General features: G+C 43.1%; 1 protein-coding gene across 2 annotated transcripts in view; it reads left to right on the forward strand.

The window, feature by feature from the left end:
- The window catches only part of LOC114452210 (NT-3 growth factor receptor-like), an 86,404-nt gene that overhangs the window by 39,783 nt on the left and 26,282 nt on the right, over window positions 1-20,339 (forward strand). For both annotated transcript variants that reach the window (XM_028431398.1, XM_028431399.1), the window contains exons 8-14: window positions 10,978-11,090; window positions 14,624-14,807; window positions 15,301-15,324; window positions 15,998-16,044; window positions 16,355-16,457; window positions 17,239-17,427; window positions 17,516-17,646. In XM_028431398.1, the coding sequence (XP_028287199.1) occupies window positions 10,978-11,090; window positions 14,624-14,807; window positions 15,301-15,324; window positions 15,998-16,044; window positions 16,355-16,457; window positions 17,239-17,427; window positions 17,516-17,646 (791 nt within the window). The remainder of the gene's footprint in view (window positions 1-10,977; window positions 11,091-14,623; window positions 14,808-15,300; window positions 15,325-15,997; window positions 16,045-16,354; window positions 16,458-17,238; window positions 17,428-17,515; window positions 17,647-20,339) is intronic.

The following is a 20,339-nucleotide window of genomic DNA, read 5'->3' on the forward strand; positions in this document are numbered from 1 at the left end:
GGCACTGACCGAAGAGAGCGCTCCTGTTAGTCTTATACTGACCACTGTAAACAATGTGGAGTGGATGATTTTTAAGGCACATATTGTTAGGCCTAATTGATAATTTAACTAAAACTAGCATAAATACATGAAGTTACACATTAATAAATAATAATAATTAATATTAAATTATTACATTAAATTATTAAATATAATTTAATGTAGCCTATAATAGGTGTGCTGTAAAGAATGTAGCATCTGAGGAGCAAAGCCAGGCAGACAATATTGATGAAACCAAAATTAGGGAGGGAACAGGCACAGCTAAATGTGGGAGTGGTGGTGAGTAAAAAAGATTTAACAAAAGTTGTTTTTCAGGACTTTTTAAAGTTCATTGTGTTGATACATTAACATAACAAAGATGTAAAGAAAGTAGCCCAGGGTAAAAAACAGGCACAGGGACAAAAAGCAGGCCAGGATTTATTTGTTATTTATTAATATTTTTCGTACTGTAATAAAACATTTATATTACATGCTAAATTTTTGCCTAATTTTTCATGTGGTGAATAATGGGCCAGTCTTGGCCATTAAACTCCCGGGCTGAAAAGTTGTCCCACTCTGCCCCTGTGTGTGTGTGTGTGAGAGAGAGAGAGAGAGAGAGAGAGAGATAGAGAGATGGTGGAGTGTGTAGTACTATGTTCAGGCCTCATAAATTATCTTGCCATACGGCAATTAAAAAGGGACCACATCTATTGTACATCATAGGAAACATCTTTTTTCTATTGTTTAATGCATGGTTGTCTTTTTCCAGAAAATGATTACATGCTAATTAATTTAACGAAACTATACATTATGCAGTATGTTGTAATTGAGTTATAGTCAACTGGCCTGTAGGGGTCACTATTGCTGTGGTTGTTTTTGGGAAAACTCTTCTTCTGCTCTGTTGTAGTTTTGTTATGATCAGTGTTGGGGAGTAACGGATTACATGTACCGACATTACGTAATTGGAATACAAAATATGAGTAACTGTATTCTGTTACAGTTACAGTCTAAAGACATGATAATCAAAATACAGTTACATTGTTAAAATCAGCGGATTACACAACGGTACTTTAAGTGTTTATTCACTCTGCTGGATGAAACAAGTCACGTAAAAAAATCTTTGTCTTCTTACAACAAAGATCGTATTTACTACAGATGTCTGACTTTCCTGATCGCTTGTCTCATTGTGTGGTCATATACGTGTGTATGACGGTGAATAGTCATTGGAGTGAGAGCTCTTACTGTCAATAAAACATCTTTGATCAAAGCTAAAGTTTTTGGTTCATTTCAGCAAATACATTACAAATTACGTTTTAGGGCATGTAATCTGTATTCAGTAACTGAAAAGTATTCTTCCCAACACTGGTTATGATGTTATACACTCAAATGTGATGCTGGCTCCTCGCACTGAGATAAAGTTATCATTAACAAGTTACGTGATCCTCTCATTCTTGTGTGTACAAGTTACCACATCTTTTTGGCGACGAGGTGAACCGGTTGGTGGCCGTTTGTTTTGAATAGTAGCTCAGCTGGGCTGAAGAGTGCTAGCTAGCGAGCTAAGCGGCTGCAAGCCAACTTTGTAGCCGAGTTGTGGCAGCTGTCCGGGCATTGTGACTTTGGGACAGTGTTGGATGATATGCTCCCTGACAGACTGGTGTGTGGTATTAATAATGATGCCATACAGCGCCGCCTGATGGGGGAAACCCCACCACTGACTTTTAAGAAAGCACTGGAGATTTCTCAAGGTATGGAGATGGCTGCTAACAATGCTAAAGATATCCAAAAAGGAAATGGAGGTGCACAGATAGCAGCAGTGCACCAAGTTAAGAAAGACACTGGTAATCAGGCAAAGCGAGTGGAGCGTTTTCGGTGTGGTGGCGCTCACTATGCTAATGACTGTAAATTTAAAGACACTGTTTGCCATGCTTGTAGCAAAAAAGGACATTTAGCTAAAAAGTGCAGAGGGTCAAGGGGAGGGGGAAGCCAGGGCTGGGAAAACCTAATCAGTCTCAGGTAGCCACGCACCACCTAGGCAGAGTGTTCAATTCAATTCAATTCAATTCAATTCAGTTTTATTTATATAGCTCGTTTTACAATTTAGAAATTGTCTCAAAGCGCTTCACAGAAACTACAATCAGAGCATGAGACCCAGAAACTGAACCTCCCTAAGAGCACTGTGGCAAGGAAAAACTCCCTTTAAGAGGAAGAAACCTTGAGCAGGACCTGTCAACTTAAGGGAGAACCAGTCCTGCTGCTAGTCGGCCGGGTAGAGGAGGAGAAGAAGAGGGAGACAGGACAGACAGGATGAAGGAGAGAGAGAGAGAGAGAGAGAGAGAGGAGCAAACATGCAGCAAACATGATACAGTACAGAGCAAACATGACAAGCAAGATGAAACAGTGATTATATTATAATGTATATCTATATATATCGTCAGTCCATAAGTAGTAATAGTAATTTGATAGTAATCAAAGCAAAGATGAGTAGCAGGGGCTAGTGAAGTCAATGAGCACAGGCGAGATCAGGGGCCAGACTGCAGGTCAGTATGCAGGTCCTGAGACCTGCAAAGAGAGAGAGAGAGCGAGAGCGAGGCACAAAACTACGAGGAAGCTAGTGAACACAGATTATGAGACGATATTACCATTATGAGCCAGACTAAGGAGAGTAGAGGAGAGGTCAGAGGGTGAGAGGGAAACTGCTCAGTGGATCATGTTTGTGCCTCCCGACAGCGTAGGCCTAGGGCAGCATAGCTGTGCTACACACTAGGTCTAAGGCTAACTGTACGCCTTACTAAACAGAAAACTTTTAAGTCTAGTCTTAAAGGTGGAGGCAGTGCCTGCCTCTCGGACCCAGATTGGTAACTGGTTCCATAATAGCGGTGCCTGATAGCTGAAAGCTCGTCCTCCCATTCTACTTTTATGAATCCTAAGAACTACAAGTAAACTTGCACTCAGAGATCTGAGTAATTCCATCCAGAGAGAAAGTATTATCTGATAAACTAGTTCTGAGATGTTTAGGTCCAAAAACAATTACCTCAGTCTTGTCCGAGTTTAATAGTAAAAAGTTGGAGGACATCCAGTCCTTTATGTACTTTAGACATGCCTGTAGTCTGACTAGCAGCTCCGTTTCTTCAGGCTTCATGGATAAATACAGCTGGGTATCATCAGCATAACAATGAAAGTTTATGCCGTGCTTCTGGATGATGTTTCCTAGAGGGAGCATGTAGAGGGTGAACAAGATCGGTCCGAGCACAGAACCCTGTGGAACACCGTGATTAACCCTTGTACCTGTGGAGGAAACATCATTAACATGAACAAAGTGAAATCTGTCAGATAAATATGATTTAAACCAGCACAGTGCTGTTCCTGTAATCCTGATCTTGTGTTCTAATCTGTGTAGCAGGATGCGATGGTCTACTGTGTCAAAGGCAGCACTGAGATCCAGTAGAATGAGTACAGAGACGAGTCCACGGTCCGATGCCATGAGGAGGTCATTAGTGACTTTAAGCAGTGCTGTTTCTGTGCTGTGATGGGCTCTGAATCCAGACTGGAAAGCATCGAGCAGACTGTTCCTATGCAGGTGGTCATTTAGCTGACTTACAACAGCTCTTTCGAGAATTTTTGAAATAAAGGTGAGGTTGGAGATTGGTCTGTAGTTTCCTAAGACGTCCGGGTCCAGTGAAGGTTTTTTAAGTATCGGAATGATCACAGCAGTTTTAAAAGCCTGCGGTACATATCCTGTTTCCAGAGACAGGTTGATCTGTCCTAATATAGAGTCTCCGATCAGAGGAATAGCATCCTTGAGGAGCCGTGATGGGATCCGATCCAAAAGACAGGTAGTAGGTTTAGACTTGCTGATGCTGGTGGTGAGCTCAGGGAGGCCGATGGGCATGAAGCAATCCAGAGTTAGATCAGGATATGTTTCCAGAAGGTGTATCCTCAGCGGTCACAGAGAGATTGTGGTTGATTAGTCCTCTAATAGTGGTGATTTTATCGGTGAAGAAGCTCATGAAGTCTTCACTACTAAGAGCTGCAGGAATGCGAGGCTCTACAGAGCTGTGGCTCTTTGTCAGCCTGGCTACAGCGTTAAAGAGAAAGTGCGGGTTGTTCTTGTTTTCTTCTATAAGTGATGAATGTCCTAGCTGTCCTAGCTTTACGAAGGGCCTTCTTATACTTCAGCAAACTGTCTCTCCAGGCCCTCTGGGTGTCATCTGATTTAGAGGACTGCCATTTCCTCTCCATCCTTCGTGTAGTCCGTTTCAGTGATCGGATATTTGAGTTATACCACGGAGCTAGCCTCTTCTGATTTGTAGTTTTCTTCTTCAGTGGAGCAATCCTGTTTAAGACTGAGTGTAATGTGTCTGCAGTGCTGTTGACAAAGCAGTCCAGTTCTGCAGGAGTAATATTTAAGTTGGTACCTGTGGGGAGTACTGGTAGGATTGCTGTACATCTGCTGTAATAGACCTTTTCCTCAGGTGCTGGTAGGTCTGAAAGAGAGAAGTCAAAGGTTATTAATGAGTGATCTGAAAGAACAGGATTTTGAGACCACACTAGCAGGTTCTCAGCCTCCAGGCCGTAGGTGAGAACCAGGTCGAGGGTGTGACTGTGACAGTGTGTGGGTTCATTTACTAACTGAGAGAACCCAACTGAATCCAAGAGTGAGTTGAAGGCAGTCTTCAGACGGCGTCCATATCAATGTTAAAGTCACCCACTATAATGACTTTATCTGTGCTGAGCACTAAACTTGATAAGAAGTCTGAAAACTCCAGCAGGAACTCTAAATAAGCAGCAGCAGGTGGACAATACACTACGACGAGTAAAACAAATTCAGACTTCTTCCAGCTTCCGTGAGACAGGCTGAGAGTGAGACTCTCAAAAGAAGTATGAGTAGACTTAGGTTTAGGATTCATCCGAAGACTGGAACGGTAGATTGCTGCCACTCCTCCTCCATGACCTGTAACACAATTACACTCAACAAAAATATAAACGCAACACTTTTGTTTTTGCTCCCATGTTTCATGAGATGGACTTGAAGATCTAAACTTCATTCCAGATACACAATATTACCATTCCTCTCAAACATTGTTCACAAATCTGTCTAAATGTGTGATAGTGAGCACTTCTGCTTTGCTGAGATAATCCATCCCACCTCACAGGTGTGCCACATCAAGATGCTGATCTGACATCATGATTAGTGCACAGGTGTACCTTAAACTGCCCACAATAAAAGGCCACCCTGAAATTTTGTTTCTGCTTTATTGGCGGTCTGGGGACTCAGAACCAGTCAGTATCTGGTGTGACCACCATTTGCCTCATGCAGTGCAACACATCTTCTTCGCATAGAGTTTATCAGATTGTCTATTGTTGCCTGTGGAATGTTGGTCCACTCCTCTTCAATGGCTGTGCGAAGTTGCTGGATATTAGTGGGAACTGGTGCACGCTGTCGTATACGCCGGTCAAGCACATCCCAAACATGTTCAATGGGTGACATGTCCGGTGAGTATGCTGGCCATGCAAGAACTGGGACATTTTCAGCTTCCAAGAATTGTGTACAGATCCTTGCAACATGGGGCCGTGCATTATCTTGCTGAAACATGAGGTGATGTTCATGGATGTATGGCACAACAATGGGCCTCAGGATCTCATCACGGTATCTCTGTGCATTCAAAATGCCATCAATAAAATGCACCTGTGTTCTTCGTCCATAACAGATGCCTGCCCATACCATGACCCCACCACCACCATGGGCCACTCGATCCACAACATTGACATCAGCAAAGCGCTCACCCACACGACGCCACACACGCTGTCTGCCATCTGCCCTGAACAATGTAAACCGAGATTCATCCGTGAAGAGAACACCTCTCCAACGTGCTAGACGCCATCGAATGTGAGCATTTGCCCACTCAAGTCTGTTACGGCGACGATCTGGAGTCAGGTTAAGACCCCGATGAGGACGACGAGCATGCAGTTGAGCTTCCCTGAGACGGTTTCTGACAGTTTGTGCAGAAATTGTTTGGTTATGCAAACCAATTGTTTCAGCAGCTGTCTGAGTGGCTGGTCTCAGACGATCTCGGAGGTGAACCTGCTGGATGTGGAGGTCCTGGGCTGGTGTGGTTACTCGTGGTCTGCGGTTGTGAGGCCGGTTGGATGTACTGCCATATTCTCTGAAACGCCTTTGGAGACGGCTTATGGTGGAGAAATGAACATTCAATGCACGAGCAACAGATCTGGTTGACATTCCTGCTGTCAGCATGCCAATTGCACGCTCCCTCAATGCTTGTGGCATCTGTGGCATTTTGCTGTGAGACAAAACTGCACATTTCAGGGTGGCCTTTTATTGTGGGCAGTTTGAGGTACACCTGTGCACTAATCATGATGTCAGATCAGCATCTTGATGTGGCACACCTGTGAGGTGGGATGGATTATCTCAGCAAAGCAGAAGTGCTCACTATCACACATTTAGACAGATTTGTGAACAATGTTTGAGAGGAATGGTAATATTGTGTATCTGGAATGAAGTTTAGATCTTCAAGTCCATCTCATGAAACATGGGAGCAAAAACAAAAGTGTTGCGTTTATATTTTTGTTGAGTGTATGTCTAATGCAGAAAGTCCGTAGCACCAACAGCGCACACCAAGTGAACGAACAAACAGGACAGTGTCGAAACAGGAAGTGACGCAATACGTTACCCATAACATGTTCCTATACCATGTTTAGGGTGGAAACGGACGAGGATCCACCGGAGCCCTATTATGCTACTATCACTGTCAGAGGGAAAGATATTAAGTTTTAGATTGATTCAGGGGCTACTGCATCTGTCATCAGTGAGGAGACCTACAGACAGACATGGGGGTCTAACTTGCCTCCCCCCAGACCATCAAAGTACAAGCTTAGGACTTATACAGGCCAGCCCATTCCTCATTTGGGGGTGCTGTATGTGGACATTTCAGCAGAGGGTCAGAAGGCGAAAGCCAGGCTGGTGGTTGCTAAGGGCAGTGGTCCTAGTCTGTTGGGCTGTGATTGGCTTCGCAAAATCCGACTAAACTGGCATGAAATAATATATGCAGGCACAACAGAGGATATTCTGCAGCGGTACACTGAAGGGACCCTGAAGCTACTCCTAGATTTTTCAAGCCCAGGTCAGTGCCTTATGCCATGAAAGGCAAAGTTGAAGAAGAGCTGGAACAGTTGCAGAAGCTGGGCATCATTGTACCTGTTCAGTTCTCGAGGTGGGTAGCACCCATTGTTTCTGTTTTGAAAGAAGACAAAATGGCACGTAATATGTGGCGACTACAAGCTTACTATAATTCGTGTCTCTAAGCTTGAAGAGTACCCATTGCCACGCATAAACGACCTGTTCGCAACCCTGGCAGGGGGTAAGCAGTTCACAAAGTTGGACATGAGCAAGGCTGGATGAGGAGTCAAAAGAATGTGTCACCATCAACACACACAGAGGACAGTTTAAATACAATCGCCTGGTGTTTGGAGCGGCGTCCAGTCCCGCCATCTTCAAAGAACAATGGACACTCTGTTGCAGGGAATTCCACATGTGGCCGTGTACCTGGATATTTTGATCACAGGGGCCACAGAGTCAGAGCATCTGGCTTACTTGGAGCAAGTTTTGAAAAGGTTCTTAGAAGCAGGGCTGCGCTTAAAACGCAGCAAATGTGTGTTCCTAGCATCGAGTGTGACCTACCTGGGGCATAGGATCGCAGCTGAGGGGCTCTGCCTGGTAGAAGATAAGGTGAGAGTTATCAAAGAGGCCCCAAGCCCTAAGTGTGTCGCTGAACTCAGATCATTTTTGATCTTGGTCAACTATTATGGGAAATTTCTGCCAGACCTCTTAAAGAGTTTTAGCTCCACTGTACAAACTCCTGCCTGGAGCCAGCCCCCAGCAGTTACGGCGTGAATTACAGGTTTTTACAGGTTTAGACCACCCCTGGTCTAGATTGCATTTGGATTTTGCTGGGCCTTTTAGGGGGCACATGTTTCTTATAATGGTGGATGCACATTCTAAAAGGATTGAAACCGATATCATGAACAATATCACAGCCCTCACAACCATTGAAAAGATCAAGTGTTTGCTGTTCATGGTTTGCGAGACACACTGGTCACTGATAATGGTCCAACATTCACCAGTGAGCTGTTAGGTGAATTTATGCACAAAAATGGCATCCAACATATCCGGACAGCTCCTTTTCATCCAGCCTTAAATGGGTTGGCAGAGAGGGCGGTGCAGATGGTGAAGGAAGGTTTGAAAAGGATGACAGGCCATGCTATTTACTGAAGAGATTTGGTGCATTTAGAAATGAGTAAAGTACTACTGTGATGTAGTACTTTAATTAAATATCTATAACAGAAATATAAAAAATATGTAATATATATATATTTTCATGACTATAAGGTGCACCTAAAAGTCTAAAATTTTCTCAAAAGTCAGCCGTGCACCTAATAATCTGGTGCGCCTTATGTATGGGTTGAGTACCAGACACAGGGACGTGATACGTAAACTACGTACGCTGGCAGCAATTCACCAATCGGCTGAACACTATGTCATACGTACATTACGTACACTGGCAGTGATGAACCAATCAGATGGATACTACGTAATACGTACACTACGTACGCTGGCAGCAATTCACCAATCAGCTGAACGCTACGGTACAGGCGCAGCAACTTCCAGCGGAGTACTAAGAAAAGCTGGCCAGCTTCCGCGCCTACTGCAGTGACAAGATGCCAGCAAAAACATCCAGCCCAGCCACATCACCAACATAGATGAGGTCTCCCTCACTTTCGACATCCCCGTGAACCAAACTGTGGAGAAAACGGGGACCAGCACGGTATCAATACAGACCACGGGGCACGAGAAGTCAGCGCTCACTGTTGTTCTCGGTTGCCATGGTAATTGACAGAAACTTCCACCTATGGTGATATTTAAGAGGAAGACGCTGCCTAAAGAAAAGTTTCCATCCGGAGTCATCGTGAAGGCCGATCTAAAGGGCTGGATGGAGGAGGAGAAAATGAGAGCATGGCTCAGGGAGATTTATGTAAAGAGACCGGATGGATTTTTTCATGCATCACCCTCGCTGCTGATCTGCGACTCCGCGTGCGCCCGTCTCACCGCCGATGTAGCGACCGACGAAGCAGATGAATTCAGAGCTTGCCGTAATCCCGGGACGGTTAACAAAAGAACTCCAACCGCTGGACATCGGCGTAAACAGGGCGTTTAAAGTAAAGTTGTGAGTGGTGTGGGAGCGATGGATGGCAGACGGCGAGCACAGCTTTACTGGGAGGCAGCGCCAGGCGAGTTACGTCAGCATATGTGAATGGATTGTGGATGCGTGGACTAATGTTTCTGCATTGACTGTTGTCCGAGCTTTTGAAAGCCGGCATAATTTCCGAACAGCCAGCTGGCAACGACAGTGAGTGTGACTCTGACAGTGATGAGAGGAAAGCTGGCAGGTTTGAACTTGCGCAGTTGTTTCCTGTTTATTGTACATTGTTGTAATAAATGATGAATTAGGAATCACTGTGGTGCATCTGATTAAAATGCGGGACAACGTATATCCGAAGATGGTGTGAACATAAAGTTCGAATCACAACAGGCATTGAGCAGCAGCCACTATTCTGCCCATAGAAACACACACGCTGTTTCTCTGTCGCTGCCACCGTCGAGAGCTGCGTCATGCCGCCGGCTCTCCTTACTGATATCCAGCCAGTTTTTACTGAATCACTGCTGATAGAGATGTGAGCGGCTTGCGGAGGATACGGAGCGGTTTCCTATGTTTTCACTTCTGCAATGCAGCGTAACTCTCTGTTTTTAAAGCTAAGACAGCTCAGACACCACACAGGCCCGGCATGCAAAACAGAAAATTGTACATACACATTTCAAATTGTTATATAGAATAACATGTGAGTAACAAACCAATCAGCTGCATCTGTATTATATAATTATTGCACGCTATAGCGCTATATGCAGCAAGTAATCGAACTATATACAAAGTCGTTCCTTCATAACAATAAAGTTCGACTTAACTCACTGTTTTGCTCCCGTTTTATTTACGTACTGGTATGTTTTAGCATAGCGTGCGCCTTATAATATGGTGCGCCTTATGTATGTGTCGAATACAGAAATAGACCCTGTAATTGAGACTGCGCCTTATAATACGGTGCGCCTTATGGTCACGAAAATACGGTATATATAAATATCAGAGCAGAAAGATGACTAGGACGTAAACAGAACTAAACAGGTATTAGTCTGTTTATTAGTAAAGTTTACATCCATTTACATTACTTATATTACTTATATTACTATTACAACAAAGCCACACCTAGAAATGTATCTGATAAACCTGACAACTGACAATTGCACTAATGTTGTAAGGAGTGGATGTGAAGAACAGGTGCTAGTATTAGGCAAATAAACTTCAAACAACAACAACTTTTGTCATTCTACAATTGCCGAAAGAAAACAAAAAGTTCTATACTGCGTCCCCTCTTACTACTAGGATTGAATTAGTTGAGCTGCAGCAGGTGTGCAGACCTCTATAAAACCAGATGTTTTGGCAGTTTTCTGCTCTGGAACATTCAGAACAACTAATACTGTTATGACCATGCTGTCACACTTGTTTTTATCAAACAAACACTCTCACCCTCACTGTTCAACTCTCACAAAAAGTAATGATGCAGCGTTACCTCTCAAGCTTGACTGCACAAACTCTGATTCCAAAATGTTGCCTTTTACCAACATAGCACCACCTGAAATTGAGCAAATAACTGTAAGGCTGCCTTCTGATGTCTTCTTTTAACAATTCATTATGTGTCATTCAAAGTCATTCAATATGTTTTACTACGAGTAAGGCAGGGTCATATCAGAAGTGTCGAGTAAAGCAGAACATCTTTCTGTGTTTAACCACAAAGTGAACACTCTTCATCTCCTCCTTCTCTTTTGTCCTTTAGTTCCTCCAACCATTGTGAAGCTAAAGGAGCCAGAGCGCCGCCATGACACCTGCATAGAGTTTACTGTTCGTGGATCGCCCCACCCAACGTTAAGATGGTTCTATAAAGATAAGGTTGACTGTCTTTGGATTTATTAAACTTATGCTGTTTTTTTACTGAAACTGTTATTGATTGATGTTATATATTATTATTATTATTATATATTGTACATTACATTGTAAGGAGAATGTTATGTGCATATTTATGCACAAATATCAGTGTTCAAGCCAAAAGACACAATGTTGTAAGAGAAATTTACAATAAAATAATAATTTAAAAAATTAAAGCTGCAAGCAGCGATGATCGGGCCCTCACACTCTGTGCGACCGCCCCCTCCCCATCACGCCGTCCCTTCCCTCCCCCGCTCCCCCCACGAGCTGCAGCGATTTTACCAGCGGTGGGGAAAAAAGCAGCAGGCAGGAGCAGAGACATGTCAGTGCAACAACTCTGTCAATATATGTAAAAATTGTTAGTATGCAGTAACCTCCCGTTTACAGTTGGTGGCACTGTCCACAGATGTCCACACATGGTCGGGTCTGTATTTCATGTAAAAAATCTGAGGATTTTAGGAGCATCCGTGGTGGAGTTATATCAGCTGCAATACCCTATGTGTCCACTGGGTGGAGCCAGACACCATGAGAATAGTGGAGACCTGTCTGTGCATCAAACCTCCAAAAACATTTGATTCATACATAAAAATTGTCAAAAAGCAGTTACTTCCAGTTTCTTGTAGGTGGCGCTGTGCAGGTGACTCATGAGCATGCAGACATATGTCCGGGAACGGACCGTTAAGCTGGATCAATACTCCACGAGAACAGAGAACTCCCTTCCCCCTGCCGACATTACGCCTACAAAATGACGTCATTTTTCTCTCGGACCGTTGTGCAGCGCTCTCGGACACAGGGCCCGGGCAGAACTTTTTCTCTCAAGGCTGTGCGTCAACCATGCTGTGATTGGTCGGAATTTATTGTGGGCGTGATGAATGTGGAGAAGCGCAAGAGCTTCTTCAGGTGCAGAACACACAGGCAGAAGGAGGTAGTACAGCGACGATGGACAGTTTAGATGAGCAGCTGGCAAACAGCTCCTGGAAGGAGAAACACGGAGCACAGAGGAGAGTGTCTGTCCAAAAGGTGGCGATAAAAACTAGTCCCAGTATTGATCACGGCATTACAGCGGCTGGACGCACATGAGACACCGGGAGACAGGATGTATTATTGCAGACAGTCATCCACACGTTCACAGCTACACTGATCTTCTATCTATTCTCATGCTATATGCCCACGTCCCTGAGCATTATCAGCTCGTTAGGCCAGGTAACCACGACTGTACTCACAATTTGTAATACAATTTCATTGTCAACCTTTTGTGTGTGACGTGCGCTGCGTAGGAGGGCCGTATGAGGAGTTCTGCACACACAAGTCTCGCGGAGTATGGTACCTCTGTGCCAAAACAAACTATTTTTTTTACTCTTACCACCCGTGGAGCGAGTTCTCTGTTCTCTGTTCTCGTGGAGTATGGATCCAGCTTTATGACATGAAAAAAATTTGAGGACGTTAGGATGATGTACGGCAAAGTTATAAGCAGTTGATGTTTGATGGCGACGGTTCGACAGCCGCCACTGTCACGGGCAGCATGATACAGGAAACCTCACAGGTGTCTCCATGAGTGGGGCTCTGACCATGTGCAGAAAGTTTGAAGCTGTTTGGAGCAAGTATGTGGGCGTGAGAGCCATTCGAACTTTAATGGTGAAATCATGAATCGTGTCCAGATTTTGGCGAGCCACAGAGGCCCCGCCCTTTAAGTTAGAGAAAAGCTTTTGATAACTTTTGATCAGCAGGTCCTTTAGGTCACATCCACCGAATATCAGGTCATTCGGGCGAAATCCCTAGGAGGAGTTTATCCGCAATTCCAAAGGTGGAAATCGCTGAAATTTGACCGCCATAATCAAAATGGCCGACTTCCTGTGTGGTCTAGATCAATGGTGCAAGAGACTTTTATGTGCGTCTGGAAGGGTTCTGTATGTGTGCCGATTTTTGTCTTCCTACTCTAAAAAAAACCCCTATGGAGAGGGGTATTTTAAAATTTCAATTTCAGCCATGTCTTCAGAAACATGTGACAAAATCTCAGGTCTGTCAGAGTATTTCCCTAGGAGGAGGAGTTCAAATACGAGGTGTGGAACATAGAAATCAGCCTGAACACAATTCATACTGCCAGTAGGTGAAGCTATGAGAGTATCATTACATTAGCATATCAATCTGTTCAGAAGTACAGGCTCAACATGCCTGATTTTTCTCACCTACATAGGATGAAGTATGTGGGAGATACAGCCACAAATACATCAATTTTCTGTGTTTTGGCGAAGGGTCAAATTTGTGGTGGTGCCACAGCCAGACCGTATGATGGTCAAGTGCTGCATTTTTGATAACTTTTGGTCCCTAACCCCTTAAGGGCAAGCGCACCAATTTTCTGCCGTATCAAGCAATTCCCCTAGGAGGAGTTCGCAAAACTGCAGGGAGTGCAAATTGGAACATAGCATGGGTTTTTAAAAATGGTGGACTTCCTGTACGTCGTGGAATTTTCGTCCAGGAGGCTTTTTTTCTTGTCACGAGGTGATACATCAATGTACTGAGTTTCAAGTCTGTAGAAGTTGCAGTGAATATTTTCACACTGCAGAGCCATGCGGCCACGCCCGCCAATAGCGACAGTGTCAAGTCGCGATTTTCGCCGGGGGGACAATTTTGTGCCAAATTTGGTGAGTTTTTGAGCACATTCAGGGGGGCAGAAGGAGAATAGGGAATAATAACTCCTTGCATTACAATAGGGCTCTCGCACTTTTCATGCTCGGGCCCTAATAATAATAACAATAATAACACTACAATTATAATAAGGCCTTCACACCACTCGGTGCTCGGGCCCTAATAAAAAACACTACAATTACAATAGGGCCTTCACACCACTCGGTGCTTGGGCCCTAATAATTCCTTGCATTTCAATAGGGCTCTTGCACGTTTCGTGCTCGGGCCCTAATAACCGCTTGCATTTCAATCGGGCTCTCGCACATTTCATGCTCAGGCCCTAATAAATGCTTGCATTTCAATAGGGCTCTCGCATGTTTCATGCTCGGGCCCTAATAAACACTACAATTACAATAGGGTCTTCGCACCACTCGGTGCATGAAAATCTAGAATGAGGTCAAATACACACATCTGGAGAAAGCATGTTAGCATCAATTTATATGATACAAGGAGAGAGAAGTCACTGGTCCTATTAATCATTCATTTGTCTTTATGAAGCCTCTATCGTGGAAGTGTGAAAGTAAAGGACCTGGCTCTCCATTTGAAGCAGGGTGAACTGATGTTTAGGGGCTTCAGTGTTGGTTCTGTCATGCAAGTCTTTATTTCACTTACTGGCATGGGCCTGGAAAAGGTTGGCCAGCTCCGATGTTGAAGGCAACCTTTGAAGTCACCTGCCTAAGCTAACATTTTTTTAATGACATATTCTTATCTTGATGCATGATCACTCTAAGCAAGTGAAATGTTTTGTTTGTAAATAACAATAACACAGTGTATAAATTAAATTCTTCATTTGTTCTTCCATTCCCATTTAGGAAATATCCCACAGCGAGTATGTGCGCCCTGATATGGATATTTACCAGGACGACATAGAGGGCTGTCTAACCTTTAAAAACCCTACACACCACAATAATGGCAACTACACTTTAGAGGCCACCAACTACTTGGGTGTAGCCACTAGTTCTGTGTATGGGCATTTCCTCAATGAGCCCTTTAAAGGTAAGCAGTAAGACACATGCTGTAAAAAACAACAACTGGTGCATACTGTAGAAAACACCTGGCCTGATCCGTTTCAGTGATTAACATCTTGGACATACTATAGCAATGGGAAATATGATATACATATCTAGATGTTTCTTTTTCACCTTGCTATTGTTTTGTATCTCTTTGCTACATTGTTGATGCGCAACAAAGTTTAGTGCCTGTTCAGTGTGGTCAGAAAAAGGATCCCAACTCTTTCCCTCAGGTTGTGAAATAAAACCCTGATTTGGTGTCAGTGTCAATATGATGTAGAGAATACAAGGGTAAAATAAAAGTACATGATGTGATGATCTTGTCATAGTGCTAATTTGTTGTTTTTTTTACACACTTTACACCATCATAGTCTATTACCTTGATGTGATTTTTACTCTCCTCTATTGTGATGATGAGCACTGTATGGACCTCACCTTTCTGTACAGCATGTTATACATTATGTTTCCTTCTCTCACAGACATGGAAATGGATTATGATTATGGTAAGTGTTTTGAAACCTATTATTGTATTGTCTGGTTCATCAAAACAGTCAGTTATTTATTATTTACTATGACTGGTAGATCAAGATGGCAGCATGATGCTCACAAAAAAACCTGCTGAATAACACACTTTCACACAATTACACAGGCTGAATCATTTCAAACTTCTTTCTTTGCTCACTGTACTCTAATGGCCTCCACACCAGATCTCAGTTTCTCAAACTTCTTTACTCTGTTGCCCAGTGATGTTATACCAGTGACAAAAGCGCTGAAAGCAGCACCAAACATTTTATCATGTAAATGGAGACTGGCATCATGGACGTGATGGATGTGCAGTCAACAACTCTACAGCAACTGTTTCCTGCTATCATATCAATTTAGACCAAAATCCAAGAAAGTATGATTGCAAGTGTAGAGAGTATTGTTTAAGACTATGAATTTATTATTGAAAATAATGTGTGTATGAGAGAATGATTACAGATGCAGCTAGTCTGTAGTAAAAGCAAATTATTATTCCTTTAAATTCTATTTTCATATGGCCAGGAGTTATTAGAGGACTACTTAATTTATGGTGTTGTGTCTGCAGGTCTTTGTTGTATTTTCTGGTGGTTATTTATGTAGTTCCATAGTTTGTGTTGAACTGATCTTTAAACTGAATCTTTTTGTTTCTACTAGTAACGCCAACTGCAGAAACGCACAAACCTATGGATGAGACATTTGGGGTAAGTGGCTAAAATATTAAATGTTGACCTGATGTTTCAAAAACTTTACACCATATGGATGAGAATAGCGTGTATGAAGAACAGGAAGAACACGAAGTTGTGATGTCACACTTAAATTTCTGAAGAGTGATTTTGAGCAGCGTCATAATCCATCTGAACTCAAACTCATAAAGCCAAAGGCCTGTCACCCAAAGTGGTCACACCCATAATTATTAAATCCTAATATATCATTTAAACAACACAATGTCAGTGATTTTAAATAAAACCTCACAACCTGTGTGACCGTGTGGTTTGTGTACCTTTTCTGCAGGTCTCCATAGCAGTAGGCCTGGCAGGGTTTGCCTGTGTAATGCTGGTGGTTCTCTTTCTTCTCATTAACAAGTATGGCAGACGATCCAAATTTGGCATGAAAGGTAAGAAGGCAGTGGATTAGTGCCTCTATTTGCTCTCAAAACACAAGCTTAAAGGTTTCAGTGGTGATGGACTGCTGGCCAAATAAATACTAAATTATTAGCACAGTATATGATGTTTATTTACCAAAGGCTGCTTCGGTTATCACCTCCAGTTTTTAATGCTATCAGTTGTCAAGGTATTTTTTTGTCAAGGCACCTTGACAGTGGTTATATCAAAGCAACAACCAAAAGATTAGCACAATATTTTTGCACTGTATAATTATAGTGAGACTTTATTAAAAACTTAATCTGAGTGCAATTACAGAACAGTTCAATCAACTCTCAAACAGTTAAACATGACTGTTCTCTATCATTAATTAAGCCATAGGTGTGTGTATGCTAACAGGAGAATTGAATTAACTATTGCAAAACAGAAAAAAACAGTTGCTTTTGTAATTGTTGAAAATAAATAAATAAAAAGTATAGAGTAAAAAAGTCAAAAGAGTTTTAAAGACTGGGAGTTTAATCTATAATGGGCTTGCATTAAAAAAAATAAAATAAAATAAAATAAAGCATTGACTGGGTCATAACACCCACACAAGAAGCTTTTTACATGGTTATATGCCATTAGGTACAATGGTAAATGCAGTGAGATTTATACCATTTAAGTGTCGGGATGACACTACTGGGGATGTACTCTGGACTGCATTAAATTAGAGTTTTTAACTGAAGCGACTTGGGAGGTTGGGGTTAAGATAAAGAGTTATGTGATTAGTCTTAAAACATACCTGTGTGTATCTAGGACCAGTAGCAGTCATCAGTGGTGAAGAAGACTCTGCTAGCCCACTTCATCATGTGAACCATGGCATTATCAGCCCCTGTACCCTAGATGCTGGGTCAGATGCAGTGGTGATTGGAATGACCAGAATCCCTGTCATAGAGAACCCACAGTATTTCAGGCATGGACACAACTGCAACAAACCAACCACCTGTGAGTAAAGACAATGCATTCTAAGGTCTACATCCTTACACATATGGGTTTTAACTCAGTCCCTTCCTGTCTTTGTCCTCTCTGCCAGTTGTTCAGCATATCAAGAGGCGAGACATTATTTTGAAGAGGGAACTTGGAGAAGGAGCCTTTGGAAAGGTCTTTTTAGCTGAATGTTACAACTTGAGTCCTACCAAGGACAGGATGCTAGTAGCTGTAAAGGTAAGAGACGTGCATGTGTGTGTAACTTTATTTTGCAGTTTGAATAGGCTAAAACTTTTAGTTGCATCTGAAAGTGGTGCTGATGAGCTGTCTGATCTCACAAGTGCAGATCTGTAGTTCTAACACAGCTTTACTATTTGAAATATTTGTATTTTACATGTATTTGCATTTGATGTTTTTCCTGTAACACTAAGGGGGTTTTCACACCTGGTCCCTTTAAAAGAACCAATCCCAGTCCTCTTTAAGTGAAACAAAAAGTGGACCAGCAAAAAAAGGTCTCAGTACTTTTTGTGTTCACACTGTGAGTTTATTACAGAGGACCGGGTTACCTTTTTGGTCCAGTTCAGATTTGTTAGGGGCTTTGTTCCTCTTTCTGTTCGCACCAGGTCGTCTAGAGCTTTCAGACCCCCATTGCACTGAATTCTGGGTAGTTTTCACTTGAAGCAAAATGTCTGCTGCAATGCTTACTTCCTCCTGTGTTTTCTGGTTAAAGCTGGATCCATACTCCGCGAGAACAGAGAACTCCCTCCCCCCTGCAGACGTTACGCCCACAAAACGTCATTTTTTATCTCGGACCGTGCAGCACTCTTGTGCACATGGCCCGGGCAGAACTTTTTCTCTGAAGGCTGTGCGTCAACCATGTGGTGATTGGTCGAAATTTATTGTGGGCGTGATGAATGTGGAGAAGCCAAGAGCTTCTTCAGATGCAGCTGGCAAACAGCTCCTGGAAGGAGAAACACGGCGCACAGAGGAGAGCGTCTGTCAAAATGGTGGCGATAAAAATAATTATAATGAAAACATATAAAAAAAATAATGATAAAATTAAAGCTGCAAGCAGTATTGTGGGCCCTCGCGCACCTTGCGATCCATGGGGCCATCACAGTTTCCTCTCCTATACTCTCCTGTCCTATGCTCTCCTCTCCTCTCATTTCCAGAGACGTAGAACAAAAACATATTTAAAAGACAAATTTCCTGCTGCCAGTAGGTGGCACTATGGCCGTATCATCCTATTAGCATATATATCTGTTCAGACTTGGGTACTGTAAGATTTTGTCCAAATTGTGGACACAGTGAATTTCAGCTCAATTTCATGAAGTATGCGAGGCGTGAAAAGTTTTGATGCAGGGTCACAAATAAGCAAAAAATGGCCACATAAGTCAAAATGGCGGACTTCCTGTTGGGTTTGGAGGGGGGGTCCAAGAGACTTTTTTGTGCGTCTTGGAGTGATACACATGTGTGCTAATTTTCATGATCCTGTGACAAACTGGCCAGCGGGGCTACGCGTTAGGGCAAAAAATACAGTGAGTTCCTTTGTAATGGCGAATGGTCAACTTTGAGGCCACGCCCCCACCACACCGTAATACTTTTGTAAGAGTTTTGGAATGCGTCTATTCCCTATGGTGTCCTGAGTGGACACAGTGAGTTTTAGCTCATTTGGATGAAGTATGCGAGGCGTGAAAAGTTTTGTAGGAGGGTCACAAATCGCCAAAAATTAACAGAAATTTCAAAATTGCGGACTTCCTGTTGGGTTTGGAGGGGGGGTCCAAGAGACTTTTTTGTGCATCTTGGGGTGATACACATGTGTACCAATTTTCATGACCCTACTCAAAACAGGCCAGGGGGGCAGGCAGAAAAACCCATGAAAACACAACATTTTGTGTAGCCAGTAGGTGGCGCTCTGTCAAAGCCTCAATATTGTTGTATAGATGTGTTTAGGGTCAGACTCTGATCATACATGTGACATTTCGTACAGATCGGACAGAAAACGAAGAAGTTATAGAGACTTTCTGTGTCCTCAGAAATGGTCAAACTTTGAGGCCACGCCCCGGCCACACCGTCAGACTTTTGTAAGAGTTTTGGAATGCGTCTATTCCCTATGGTGTCCTGAGTGGACACGGCGAATTTCAGCTCAATCCGATGAAGTATGCGAGGCGTGAAAAGTTTGGCAGCAGGGTCACACATCGCCAAAAATGGCCACAAACCTTCAAATGGCGGACTTCCTGTTGGGTTTGGAGGGGGGGTCCAAGAGACTTTTTTGTGCGTCTTGAGGTGATACATATGTGTGCCAATTTTCATAATCCTGTGTCAAACTGGCCAGAGGGGCTACACGTTGGGGGCGCTATAGAGTCATTTTCCTATGTGCGTTTCAAACGTCAGCAAATTTCAAAATTTTTCGGGCAAATGAATTTTTCTACCAAGTTTGGTGAGTTTTTGGGCATGTTAAGGCCCCCAAAAATGCGATATAAGGGGGGGAAAGAAAAAAAAAAAATTAAAGCTGCAAGCAGCATTGCGGGCCCTCGCGCACCTTGCGATCCGCCGGGCCATCGCTGTCTTCTCTCCTATGCTCTCGTCTCCTATACTCTCCTGTCCTATGCTCTCCTCCTCTCATTTCCACGGATATACAACAAACACATGTTTACAACCAAACTTTCCTGCTACCAGTAGGTGGCGCTATGACCGTATCATCCCATTAGCATATATATTTGTTCAGACTCGGGTCCATAGCAGTACTGTAAGATTTTGTCCACATTGCATGAAGTATATGGGTAGTACTACATAGAATAGAGCGAGTTCCTTTGTAATGGCGAACGGTCAACTTTGAGGCCACTCCCCCGCCACACGGTAATACTTTTGAAAGAGTTTTGGAATGCATCTATTCCCTATGGTGTCCTGAGTAGACACAGTGAATTTCA

The sequence above is a fragment of the Parambassis ranga genome, chromosome 19 (genome assembly GCF_900634625.1).
Source record: "Parambassis ranga chromosome 19, fParRan2.1, whole genome shotgun sequence".
Taxonomy (NCBI): Eukaryota; Metazoa; Chordata; class Actinopteri; family Ambassidae; genus Parambassis; species Parambassis ranga.